Source organism: Populus alba, chromosome 13 (assembly GCF_005239225.2).
Source record: "Populus alba chromosome 13, ASM523922v2, whole genome shotgun sequence".
NCBI lineage: Eukaryota > Viridiplantae > Streptophyta > Magnoliopsida > Malpighiales > Salicaceae > Populus > Populus alba.
In genome coordinates this window covers 10,086,009-10,099,254 of record NC_133296.1, presented here as the reverse complement: position 1 = coordinate 10,099,254, position 13,246 = coordinate 10,086,009, and the positions used below count along the sequence as shown (strand labels likewise).

At 34.4% G+C, this 13,246-nt stretch overlaps 2 protein-coding genes across 2 annotated transcripts; both read right to left on the bottom strand.

The window, feature by feature from the left end:
• Positions 1-692: 692 nt before the first annotated feature.
• LOC118034436 (DELLA protein GAIP-like) lies at positions 693-5,250 on the bottom strand. The gene is made up of 4 exons (XM_035039726.2): positions 5,023-5,250; positions 3,082-4,167; positions 2,628-2,857; positions 693-2,542 (listed from the first exon to the last, which is right to left on the bottom strand). Exons 1-2 carry the CDS (start codon positions 5,235-5,237, stop codon positions 3,276-3,278), a joined length of 1,107 nt encoding a protein of 368 aa, XP_034895617.1. The 5' UTR covers positions 5,238-5,250; the 3' UTR covers positions 693-2,542; positions 2,628-2,857; positions 3,082-3,275.
• Positions 5,251-6,097: 847 nt separating this feature from the next.
• Positions 6,098-12,935, bottom strand: LOC118034435 (uncharacterized). The gene is made up of 5 exons (XM_035039724.2): positions 11,819-12,935; positions 11,578-11,705; positions 10,762-11,388; positions 8,007-9,835; positions 6,098-6,287 (listed from the first exon to the last, which is right to left on the bottom strand). Exons 1-5 carry the CDS (start codon positions 12,879-12,881, stop codon positions 6,197-6,199), a joined length of 3,738 nt encoding a protein of 1,245 aa, XP_034895615.1. The 5' UTR covers positions 12,882-12,935; the 3' UTR covers positions 6,098-6,196.
• Positions 12,936-13,246: the final 311 nt, after the last annotated feature.

Below are 13,246 nucleotides of genomic sequence, written 5' to 3'. Positions count from 1 at the left end.
CAAGTATTTTTATATAAAAAAGCAAAAGCAAAATCATAATTTTTAATTATTATTTTAATATTTTTGTATTTGTGATAATCTAATTATAGAATATTTATTTTATTTTATTCAAATTAAAAATTATCAGTAAAGATTCATATTATTAACTTACAAAATCTTTATATTAGATTTATAATAAAATTACGTTTATTATAATAACAGCAAAATGTCAAATTTTCTGTCGTTACTTAGTGTGTCCAAAGCTAATCTTCAAGAATTACGTTTGCATGTACATTCACTGTATACAAATTAAGGGTATGAAAACAATTACAATAAGATTGTTTAATTATTGATAATAATAATAATAATAAGAATAATAATAATAATAATAATATGTGTGCTAATAAGTCGACATTAGTGTTTCCTTTTTCTTTAATTCTAACCTCTTTTATATAATAATAAAAAAAGAAGTAATAATATATGTTTCTTTAGGATGGATTAATGTACGTACAAAAGGTTGCTTGAAATGGGAGTTTTAATTAATTACTTTAAAATATAACATAAAGCAAATAAATTATAATAATAAAAAAATATATATGAGTTTTAATTAATTACTTTAAAATATAACATAAAGCAAAAATTAAATTATAACAAAAATGTAAAGGAGTTAATTAACACATGACCAAAACAACGAAAATGAAATCAAATAAAAATCAAAGCTTGTACATTGCCAATTTTTCTTAGCTGCGCGAATAACAGAATTATACATTTTATTCCATGGTTGTATGCTCTTGATCGAAAGAAGCATGAGAGACTTGAATCGCACAGAACCAAAGAAGATGTAAAGGATCAACACTTAAATGTGGCTCTACATTCATAAAAGGCTTCCCTGTCCGGTGCAAGTATGATGGCTGTTTTTAACCAAACAGAAACGCAAGTTTGTATAGCTGAAGCAGCAGATTTTTAAGAGAGAGAGAGAGAGAGAGAAAGCAAGACACCAACCAATAGGAAAAACACCAAAATTGCATATTGACTTGTAGAACTCCTTCAAGCACTCACATACGGCCGTTGCTTTGTTCCATTCTTCCGCAGGTGGATTCACTTTGAAATCATCATCGAGTTGCTCTAGGTGATTAAAAGCTGTTATAAATTCCGATGAACTCTCCAGCATAAGAAAGGTGGTGTCCCATCTCGCCGGAACATCTAGAGTAGGCATTTCCCTGTCCTGCAAACTCCCATTATTAATTGCCTCCTGGAACCTCAGCCTTCTAAGTGAGCTTCCGTTGACATACTCTATACATTCTCTGATCTTATAAAGCACACTCCTTATCTCAGAAAATCCATCTTGAGCAAGGAGAATGAGAGTTTGGGCATAACTAGGAACACAGAAAAGATGTCCATGGATAGGTGGGGCTTGATCAGAAACCTTACTTCTTAATTCTCCAATCATGTGATCGTTTGGAGGAGTTATATCCAGGAATATGAAGCGAACGTTCTTGTTGATGCTCCACTCTGTAAGCACACTTTTAAGGACTTCATGTACAGTCCCCATGTCATAGTTGTACCGTAAGTTCCTGAAAGCAAGAATCTTCTTCTTCAGCTGCCATCCATCGTCAATGAAGTGCACGGTGAAGCAACAGTAGGTCATCATCTTGTCATTGGATGACCCCAAATCAATTGATAAACTGAAGAGACAAGAGAGCTTATCAAAACAATTGATGAGTTTCTCCTTCTCTCGTCTGGAAATAGTAAGGACATCATCTGTAACCTCGTCTTTGAATGAAGTTCACACAATGGCTGCAAATACGTCTTCTTACAATATTTACATACTTTCCCATTTTCTTCCCACACAGCTGATATGTTTCGTCGTTTATTAGTACTCTGGAGGCCACCATCTACACTAAGCGATGCATTCTCACCAATTATAGCAGATTGTTCTTGGACGTCCTGTCAAGAGGTAGGGAAGTAGGATATTGGCAACATGATAATTATTCCACAGCTGCCACATAGAAGACTGTGATTGGACACATGACGGGTGTCCATCCAAAACAGAGGGTCTAAATAAGCTTGAACCCAATTCTACTGGCTAAAATTTCTTGTAGCGAATCACTTGTAGATTTTTTTATTTGTTTTGATTTTTTAATTTTAAACTTATTAAAGGTTTGTCTACATGCAATACAAGAACTACAAGACCTATATCTCCAAATAAAAGCCTTAGCTTCGTAGACATGCATGAAGAGTGCAACTCATTCATCAAGAAAAAAATGACATGAATTCAATATAAAAAGAGCACCTGTTCAAGATGCTTGCATGTTTCTTCTGCTTGATTACTGGTTGGGTTCAATGTCATGAATTCATTTCCTTCTAAATTTTCCATAACTTTAAACATTTTCTCTGCAAGGTACGCAAAATCTTATTTATCAAAAGTTCTCGTTCTGAAGTCTCTTTCATGCTTCCCGGGAGAACAAATTCCAACACGTAATCATCCTTGCAAGGGTGGGTACTTGTTAGCCTTGTAGCAAAAGCAGCATGATAGGTTCTCATCTGCCAGCTACTTCGGTACCTTGCATCAGGGAATTCAGCTGGATCAAGCAGGGAAATGTTATGCTGGATATGAATATTAGATTGAAGTGCTTTTCCGGCGATACCTTGTCCTTCCTCGAGACGATGTCATGCATATTCATCCACAAATTCTCCCATAAACCAATTATTTACATAGCTCATCAATACATAGAATACGTTTTCCCTTTGAATTTGTATTACCATCTTGTCCAAAGGAAATCCATGTCACAGCCAGTGGTAACCTATGTAGATCACATATATATTCCAATATGTCATATAACTTAGTTGAAGCAGCTATTCGATTCATTGAAGAGCCCTGTGAGATCAACGACACCAATAATCGCATAAAGATAAAAAAAAAAATATATCACAAGCAGTGGATCAAACTCTTTTAGATTGATTTTTTTGCCATTTATCAAAGCAAGAATTATATTGTAAGTTTCTAATTTATGTCTAAGGAATTTGAAGTTGTTGCAATCTCCCCGTGCCATAAAGATAAAACTAGGAAATTTGTTAAATCTCGGAAACAGAGAACGATACCTGTGTGGACGATAAATTTCTATCTGCCATTGTACAAGGATTATTTTCTTCATCATCCTCGGACTCAGAGGAGCTCGCCATCCCTTCTGAGTCATCAACTGTATCTTGCATTTTGTAAAGTGAAAATACACACAACGAGTTTATTGATAGATAACTATATAGCAAGAGAAGAGAAAGGAAAGGATGGAATTGGATTATTTACCGCCATTGAATTGAGGTGGATCAGTGAACTTCCAAACTGAAGCTAAAGCTAGCGAAAAACGGTGCCGACAAAGCAGGACATGCCCTTCCTTCTCTTCGATTCCAAATTCTTTTAATAAGAATGGAAGATCTATCTTCAACTTGTCTACCTGTTGAGAAACTGGACAAAACCCAGCCCGAGATAGGCGATTTTGCCACTGATCAAATGACTTAATCCGCTCGACCCGGTCAACGCGCTCACATGCCACCGCATTCCCAATCTGTCGCCTGAAATACATCTCCCAGAAGGCTTTGGTATTATACTCTCCCTCCAGTGACTCAAAAATAGTGGAGTAGTATTGGAATGATTGTTCGAGCCACTCCGAGAGATCAAGACTGTTGAGATTGGCTTCTTGCTCAACAATTACCATGATGTCCGCTTCCAAATCCTTCACTTTTGAAAGAACTTGCTCCATTGCCCCATCTTGTGCAAGCAATTTGTGGAGTGTAAAATTCCAATTCACAACCACAATCATATCCTTCCTTTTCCTTCTGGGCTTGGAAATACAATTGACAATATCATCCGGACGATTGCATAACAATTGCCTCGATTCCAAATTTGTGCCCCCAAAATGCCGAGCCCATTCCCGGTTTCGACGGAGATAGTCGGAGTGTTTTGACAATTTCGGTGCGATACTGGTTATTAGGACTGATTGAAGGCCAACATACTGCTCTTTGAGCTCTTTAATGAAGGAATTCCACTGCGAAAAACCGAACACGATGGAGAAGTCAATAATGTGGAGTCGTTTATTTCCCGAATCCAAGGCACCAGTAATGGCATGTTTACTGGTGATTCTAGCAAACAAGAAGAAAGGACGGAATATGTATTCGTGTGATTTTAGCCAACTATTGAGTAACCATCTGCCAAATAGCAAAGTGTAAAATAGCAACTCAGCAGCGCATTGAAGAACTTTACATGGAGAAGAATCGATTTGATGAAAAGCTCATTATCTTTTCCACAGTATGCAATCCGCACTAGACGTCTGGGTTATGTATAGTTTTAATATCCGACTTGATCCATAACTTCATTAAAGTTTTAAATTAATTTAAATTAATATTATTTTAATTATTTAAAAATAATAATACTTTTTTTTTAAAAAAAAAAAGTTAAATAATTCTCACTCAGTTTTTAACCGGTCAACTAAAATAAAGATTAATCTAATAAGTTAATTGAGTTTTAACTGCGTCAATTTCCTATCTAATTTAATATAAAACACAGAATATATAGGGCTCAAGTTAATCCATCAGGTTTCATAATAATGGTTTAGGCCTAAAACTAATAATATGTTTTTTATACATCACTTCAAGATTGCTCTACGTGATTAAAAGCTATTCTAAATTTTCCCTTCATTCTATTTGCCATAGCGCTAACATATACATAATCACTCTGTTCCCACTTAAGCAAATTCTTATAAACATCACAAACATTAAGGAAATAATCCTCTCTGCTTGTTGGAAAATTGCATGTTGACTTGTAGAACTCCTTCAAGCACTCGCATGTGGCTGTTGCCTTGTTCCATTCTTCCGCAGATGGATTCGCTTTGAAATCACAATCAAATTGCTCTACGTGATTAAAAGCTATTCTAAATTCCAATGAACTCTCAAGAGATAGGGAAGGATTACAAGCTATATCCCAAATTCATGGCATTTGCAATGGCATGTTCACTGGTGATTTCAGCTAGCCAGTAGAAAGGATGAAACCCGCATTTTGCTGGTAAAGGAAATGGAGGACGAATTCCATAGGCTCGCCGGACAAGAGCCTCAGCACAGTATTTGACAACTTTCCTCCTCCATATGCTCTCTTCTTTAGGAGTTAGAGATTGAATTTCTGCCAAAAGTGAATCTGCAACATCGAAGCGACCACCTTCAATCGCCTGAGCACACTCCAGCAATCTGTGAAAAAGAAGAGAGGCCATCGAAAGCAGAAAATTTTGATCAATGGAATCGGAGAGCAAATGACTCCTTCACTCTTCTTTTCTAGCTTGTTTGGCAGTGTAGTTGCAGTTGCTTTTTAAATAACTCTTCGTGTAAAAATGTATGTCAATGATGTTTTTTTATTTTTTTAAAATTATTTTTGACATCAGCACATTAAAATGATTTAAAAACACTAAAAATATATTAATTTGAAGTTAATAAAATCTAAAAATAAAATCAATTTTTTTCAAAAACAACACAGAAACAAACAGGTCAACCGCGTTTGCTTCCAGCATATGTTCCTTCGTGCAATTCGTAAGAACTAAAGAGGTCTCTTTTTTTTTTTTGTTAGTCCGACAAGTTATTTCAAGTTTTATATATATATATATATATATATATCAAAGTTCACTATATAAATATTAGAAGAATATTTTATTTTTTAAATGTAAGATTTGAAACCCATTAATAAATATATTATATTTTTACAAGAAAAAAATTGTGTTTTTTCAAAGTAGAATACAAATTTTTTTTTATTTAAATACTTCAACTTAATAGGATAAAATAATATCTTTTAATGTTTGGTGATAACACCATATCCAAAAACGTTGGGTTTGCAACACATACCAAATTTAAAGTATTTGAGCCTAACAAACACACTGTATATTTATTTGTCTTCGATCTGACAACCATGGTTAATACAAAATCAAGCACGAGCTAGCATGGTTGCCATAACAGAGAATATACCAGTCTTCCTATAAAAAGTATAGAAAGCATGAGCATCCAAGAACATAAATAAGCTTACACTAAAAAGTACTGGTTGAACTTAGGAAGCAAGTGATAAGTGTTTGATGAAACGGCCAAGTGAGCACGAAGTGAAACCAAATAAGCTTACACTAAAAAGTGCTGAAAAGCAGCGATCATAAAATTCACAATCAATACAGCCCATATTAACAAAAATATTTTAAAAACAATTATTATTATATTTTTCTGTCAAAAGTGAATCAGCAGCATCCAAGTCACCATCTTCAATTGCCCTAGCACACTCCATCAATCTGATAAAAAAGAATGAGGAATAAAATTAAAAAGAATGAGTATCAAATTTAATAAATAAAAAATTTAATTAAAAAAAATAATAAAAGAAAATACAATAACAATCACAAAAATAAGAACCAAAGTTAATATAAAAATCAAATTCTAAGAGATAAAATTAAAAAAAAAAATCAAAACAAAATATATATATATATAGAGCAATTAAAAGTTTGAGGATCAAATTTGATATAATCAATAAATAATATGATATTTTTAATTTTTTTCACAACTTCTGAAAGATATTTTCCGTCCAAAATTAAAAAAAAATATTATTCTAAAAATCAAGCTAAATTTTCCTTCGACTTGAAAGTGTTTTATTATCAACAAATACTGAATTTTTATTTTTATCGTAATTTTATTATCTATTGATCAATATAGGGTAGATAACCTCTTAATGAGATTTATTGTTAAAAGTTGTCATAGAAGTTATGCATCTTTTAACCAGATTTATTCGTAAAAATTGTTATAAAAGTGATATTAAAATCATTTCATAAGAACATTTTTCAAAGGCACTTTAGATATTTTTTTAATTAAAAATAAATAACAATAAAATTTACTTTAGATATAATATATAAAGTGATGTCTATCTTTATTATTATTATATAACCTTAATTAGAAATTTTGAAAAAACTAGTTAAAGTATTTAGTTATTATAAAACTAAATAGCAAGTTGTTTTTATATTTTTATCTCTTTCTCACTCGCTAGGACGTGCACTTGAGATAAAATCATTAGATCAACCTATGAAACAATTATTTTTATTAAAATAATTATTTTTATTTATAAAATATTAAACCAATTGATTTTGAATTGGATGTGACACGAGTCAATTAAAGTTACTAAAAACCAAGTCATGTCATGTCAATTTAACATGCTAATGTCTTTGTATGGTTTAGCTAAAAATCAATCTAGATCAACTCTTGTATCCTAGTCTATCTACCAAGTCAAATTAGATTTATCAACTATAATAGCAATATTAAAGGATTAAGGTGTGTTTAGGAAAAAAAAAAAAAACAACTCTTTTTTAGTTTTTTTTTTTTTTTTGTCAATGAAAAATTAATAAACAAGCTCATTTTTGTCAACAAAATGTATTTTTTCAAAAATAAAAAAAAAATCAAGAATACATGTAGTTTTTTAAAAAAAGCGAAAGAAAATCACAATTTATAATTATTATCTTATTACTTTATATTTGTGATAATCTAATTATAGAATATTTATTTTATTTTATTCAAATTAAAAATTATCATTAAAGATTTATATTATTAACTTAAAAAATTATATTTGTGATAATCTAACTTAAAAAAGATTGATTTAAATATGATTAACATAATCCTAGGTGAAATAATGCAAACATAATTTTGCTGGTCTGAAATGAAGGGAATTGATGTATAATGCTACCTAAATTAGTTTCTCACATATTAATAATTTTGGTGAATGCAAATAAATATTTGCAAGAAAGGAGAAATTTTCATGAACACTTTAAAATACAAAATATTTTATCATAAAGTTTTATTCGGGTTTGAAAGCTTGTTTTAGCGGCTGGATTACAGTACTGGCAACTACCAGTGAGGATCCAAACATGAATCAATTGCTGAAGAAAAGAAGAAGAAGAAGAAGAAGAAATAATAGGAGAGATATAAAAGCATCACACTTAAATCGAGCAAAAAGAAAAAGGAAAACTCACTTGCAGTTAGGGCTGTCCAACCAATCCTTTCCACATATCAAAGCCTCAGCCATCTCAGGACGAACACCGTCATGGACTGATGCCATCTTCATAACCTCTGATGACTTGGAAATGACAGTTGATACTGGAATTGATAAGAAATCACGAGCCATTTTTCCCAGTATTGGAAAATTCAGAGCATTGTCTCGCCACCAAGCTAATACGTTTCCATCCTTATCCAAGTTCTCCAGAGGCAGTTGTAGATACTGATCAAGCTCATTCCATTGTGAGTGCACCGTATTGCGTTCATACTTACCCTTTCGCCACTCTTTGAAACTAATATCAGATGATGTACAACGACTCACGTCAGCCATGGCAGAAGAAGATGGTCCCTGATTGCTTAAGTGCTTTGCATATTTATGGTATACACATGTAAGATGGTTACGGAATTTGGAGAAGTGCAAGTCAGCATCGCTGCCGTATATCTGCTGGTAGCCATACTCAATAATGTCCAATTTATAGCTGGGGTCAAGAACTGCTGAGATTCCCAAAGCCAAGCTAGCTTCTCCCCAATACTCGTCAAATTTTCCCTTCATTCTATTTGCCATAGCGCGAACATACACATGATCGCTCTGTTTCCATCCTTGTAACTTCTTATAAACATGACGAACACTGAGGAAATAATCATCTCTGCTTGTCGGAAAATTGCACGTTGACTTGTACAACTCTTTCAAGCACTCAAATACGGCTGTTGCTTTGTTCCATTCTTCCGCAGATGGATTCACTTTGAAATCATCATCCAATTGCTCTAGGTGATTAAAAGCTGTTATAAATTCCAATGAACTCTCCAACATAAGAAAGGTGGTGTCCCATCTCGCTGGAACATCTAGAGTAGGCATTTCCCTGTCCTGCAAACTCCCATTATTAATTGCCTCCTGGAACCTCTGTCTTATAAGTGAGCTTCCTTTGACGTACTCTATACATTCTCTTATCTTATAAAGCACACTCCTTATCTCAGAAAATCCATCTTGAGCAAGGAGACTGAGAGTTTGGGCATAACTAGGAACACAGAAAAGATGTCCATGGATAGGTGGGGCTTGATCAGAAACCTTACTTCTTAATTCTCCAATCATGTGATCGTTTGGAGGAGTTATATCCAGGAATATGAAGCGAACGTTCTTGTTGATGCTCCACTCTGCAAGCACACTTTTAAAGACTTCATGTACAGTCCCCATGTCATAGTTGTACCGCAAGTTCCTGAAAGCAAGAATCTTCTTCTTCAGCTGCCATCCATCGTCAATGAAGTGCACAGTGAAGCAACAGTAGGTCATCATTTTGTCAGTAGATGACCACAATTCAAGTGTTAAACTCAAGAGACAAGAGAGCTTATCAAAAAAATTGATGAGTTTCTCCTTCTCTTGTCTGCAAATAGCAAGGACATCAGCTTCAACTACGTCTTTTGAATAAAGTTGAACCATAGTCAAGGGGTATCCATGCTTAATCATCATTGTCGCAATGTCTAGACGACTTCTTTCTTGATCTATGACAAAATTCCCTTGGATGACGCTAGTACTCAATTCACCTGTCTCAACCAAAATTTGCTGCTCTGCTTTGTCCTGTCTGCTTGGCGAACAATTTTTCAAGTGCTTGTGCAAATTTGAAGTTCCTCTTTTGCTTTCTGCTCTGTACTTCTTCTTACAATGCTTACATGTGGCCCATACTTCCCCATTTTCTGCCGTATGCTTAACGAAGTTGTCCCACACAGTACTCTGGAGGCCACCATCTACACTAAGCGACGCATTCTCACCATTCAGAGCAGGTGCAGGTATAGCAGATTGTTCTTGGACGTCCTGTCAAGAGATAGGGAAGTAGGATATTGGCACCATGAAGGCCAATTCCAGTCAATAATAATGGCAGATTGTGTCTTCTTCAATAGTTGAACATACAAGCAAAACGGAGGCAAAATGGATTTTATTATATTCGAATTATCAAATGTAATTTATCTACTGAACAATAATTATTCCATCCCTTGCGCACTTTACGGAAGGAAATCTGCAACATAGAAGGTTGTGATTGGACACATGATGGGTGTCTATTTAAAACAGAGAGTCTTTTCTGTCAGATGATTTAGAGCTCTACATCTAAATAACCTTGAACCCAATTTTGCTGGCTAGAATTTCTTGTAGCAAATCATATGTATTTTTTTTTTTTTAGTTTGATTTTTAATTTTAAACTCATTAAATTTTTATTTTTTTTTTATGTTTTCAAATGAAAATGAGTGAATTTGGTGTTTTTGAATCTAAATAACCTAGAATCCAATTCTTTAGGTATTAGAGCGGGCTAGAATTTCTTATAGCAAAGAAGATGCAAGTTCTATTTGTTTAATGGAATGTAGTTTTTTGTTTTTAAGTGAATTCTTAAAAGTAAATTATTTTTAGATATTTAGTAGTGTCATGGAAAATAAATTAAAAAATATTTTCTGGTGGTTGGCCATGTCATGAAAAAAAATAAAAAATAACTTATTAATATTTTATTTTATTTTAAGTTTATTAAAATAATCAGAAACTAATCTTATAAATTAAAAAAACTAAATAAGAATAAAAATGAGGATATTGGATGAAAATTTTCAATTAAAAAAATAAATAATAAAAATAAATAATAAAGATTAAAATTAATATAAAAATTAAATTAAATCAAATTTTAAAAGAAAAAATTAAAAAAAAATTCAATCTCATTCTTCAAGAAAAAATGACAAGAATTCGGTATAGAAGAACACCTGTTCAAAAGGCTCGCGTGTTTCTTCATGTGGGATGTTTGGTATTCTTTCATCGTTCAATCTAATTTCAGAGTCATTCGCCTCATTTACTTCTCTAACACTAACTTCCCACATTTTTAAATATTTTCTCTGCAATGTACGCAAGACTTTATTTATCAAAAGTTGTAGTTCTGAAGTCTGTTTCATGATTCCAGGGAGAAGAAATTCCAACACGTAATCATCCTTGCAAGGGTGGGTGCTTATTAGCCTTATAGCAAAAGCAGCATGACAGGTTCTGATGAGCCTTGTAGCAGAAGCAGCAGAATCCGTATCAGGGAATTCAGCTGGATCAAGCAGGGAAAGGTCATGCTGGATATGAATATTAGATTGAAGTGCTTTTCCGGCGATACCTTTTCCTTTCTCGAGACGATATCGTGCATATTCATCCACAAATCCACCCATAGACCAGTTATTTAGATAGCAAGCGCTATCATCAATACATAGAAAACGTTTTTCCTTTGAATTTGTATTACCATCTTGGCCATAGGAAATCCATGTCACAGCCAGTGGTAAGCTATGTAGATCACATATATATTCCAACACGTCAAATAGCTGAGCTGAAGCAGCTATTCGATTCATTGAAGAGCCCTGTGAGATCAACGACACCAATAATGGCACAAAGATAAATAAATATATATATATATATATATATATATATATATATATATATATATATATATATCACAAGCAAGAATTATATTGCAAGTTTCTAATCTCCCCCATGCCATAAAGATAAAACCGGGCAATTTGTTAAATCTCGGAAACAGAGAACGGTACCTGTTCGAGCCATAAGTTTCTATCTGCCATTATGGAAACTAGAGAATCATTATCTTCATCATCCTCAGACTCAGAGGAGCTCGCCATCCCTTCTGAGTCATCAACTGTGTCTTGCATTGTGTAAAGACCTGTCAACATGTTTTTCCAGTAGCCTAAAGTGAAAACATACACAACGTACTTATTGACGGATAATTAGTATAACAAGAGAAGAGAAAGGAAAGGATGGAATTGGATTCTTCACCGCCATTGAATTGAGGTGGATCAGTGACCTTCCAAACTGAGGCTACAGCTACCGGACAACCGTGCCAACTTAGCAGGATATTATGCCCTTCCTCCTCTTCGATTCCATATTCATGAAAATAAAATCCAAGAGACATCTTAAACTCGTCTACCTGTTGGGGAACTGGACAGAACCCAGCCTGAGATAGGCGATTTTGCCATTGAGCAAATGACTCAATCCGCTCGGCCCGGTCACCGCCCTCACATGCCACCACATTCCCAATCTGTCGCCTGAAATACCACTCCCATAACTTATCTCTATCATACGGTCTCTCAAAAACATGGGAGTAGTATTGGAATGATTGTTCGAGCCGCTCTGAAAGATCAGGACTGTTGAGATTGGCTTCTTGCTCAACAACTACCATGATGTCCGCTCCCAAATCCTTCACTTTTGAAAGCACTTGCTCCATTGCCCCATCTTGTGCAAGCAATTTCTGGAGTGTAAAATTCCAATTCACAACCACAATCTCATCCTCCCTCTTCCTTCTGAGCTTGGAAATACAATTGACAATATCATCCGGACTATTGAATGTCAGTTGCCTCAATTCAAAATTTGAGAGCTCAGCCAATTCCCGGTTTTGACGGAGATAGTAGGTGTGTTTCGACAGTTCCGGTTTGATACTGGTTATCAGGACTGATTGCAGGCCACCATACTGCCTTTTGAGGTCACGAATTAAATAATTCCACTGCCAAAAATCAAACAGGATGGAGAAGTCAATAATGTGGAGTCGTTTATTTCCCGAATTCAAGGCATCAGCAATGGCATGTTTACTGGTGGTTTTAGCAAACTCGTAGAAAGGTTCATATTTGGTTGGATGGGATAGCAATGGACATGGAGGGCGAATTCGATAGGCTCGCCGGACAAGAGCCTCAGCAAAGTATTTGACAACTTTCCTCCTCCATATGCTCTCTTCTTTAGAAGCTTGAGATTCAATTACAGCCAAAAGTGAATCTGCAACATCCAAGCGACCGCCTTCAATCGCCTTAGCACACGCCATCAGTGTGCAAGACAGGGGAGAGGCCATTGAAGGCAACAAGATTTGATCAAGGGAATCGAAGCAAATGACTCTTTCACTCTTCGTTTCTGATAGGCAACCCGTTTGCTTCTGGCATACGTTGCTTTTATATGCCCATGATCGGTGACTTAATTGTGAAGTAAACAACTTGAGTATCAATTACTTTTTAATTTTTCAAAACACTTAACTTCGCGATTAACATATTTTTTACACTAGAAAAAACCTAGGGAGGCCGCAGCTAACTATCATCCAGTAACAATCTGCCAACTAGCAAGGTGGAAAGCAGCAACTCAGCAGCGCATTCAAGAACTTCGCATGAAAAGCTAACAGAGGTTACCGAGTCCTGAAAATCAAGGATCTGTTATTTTAAAAAA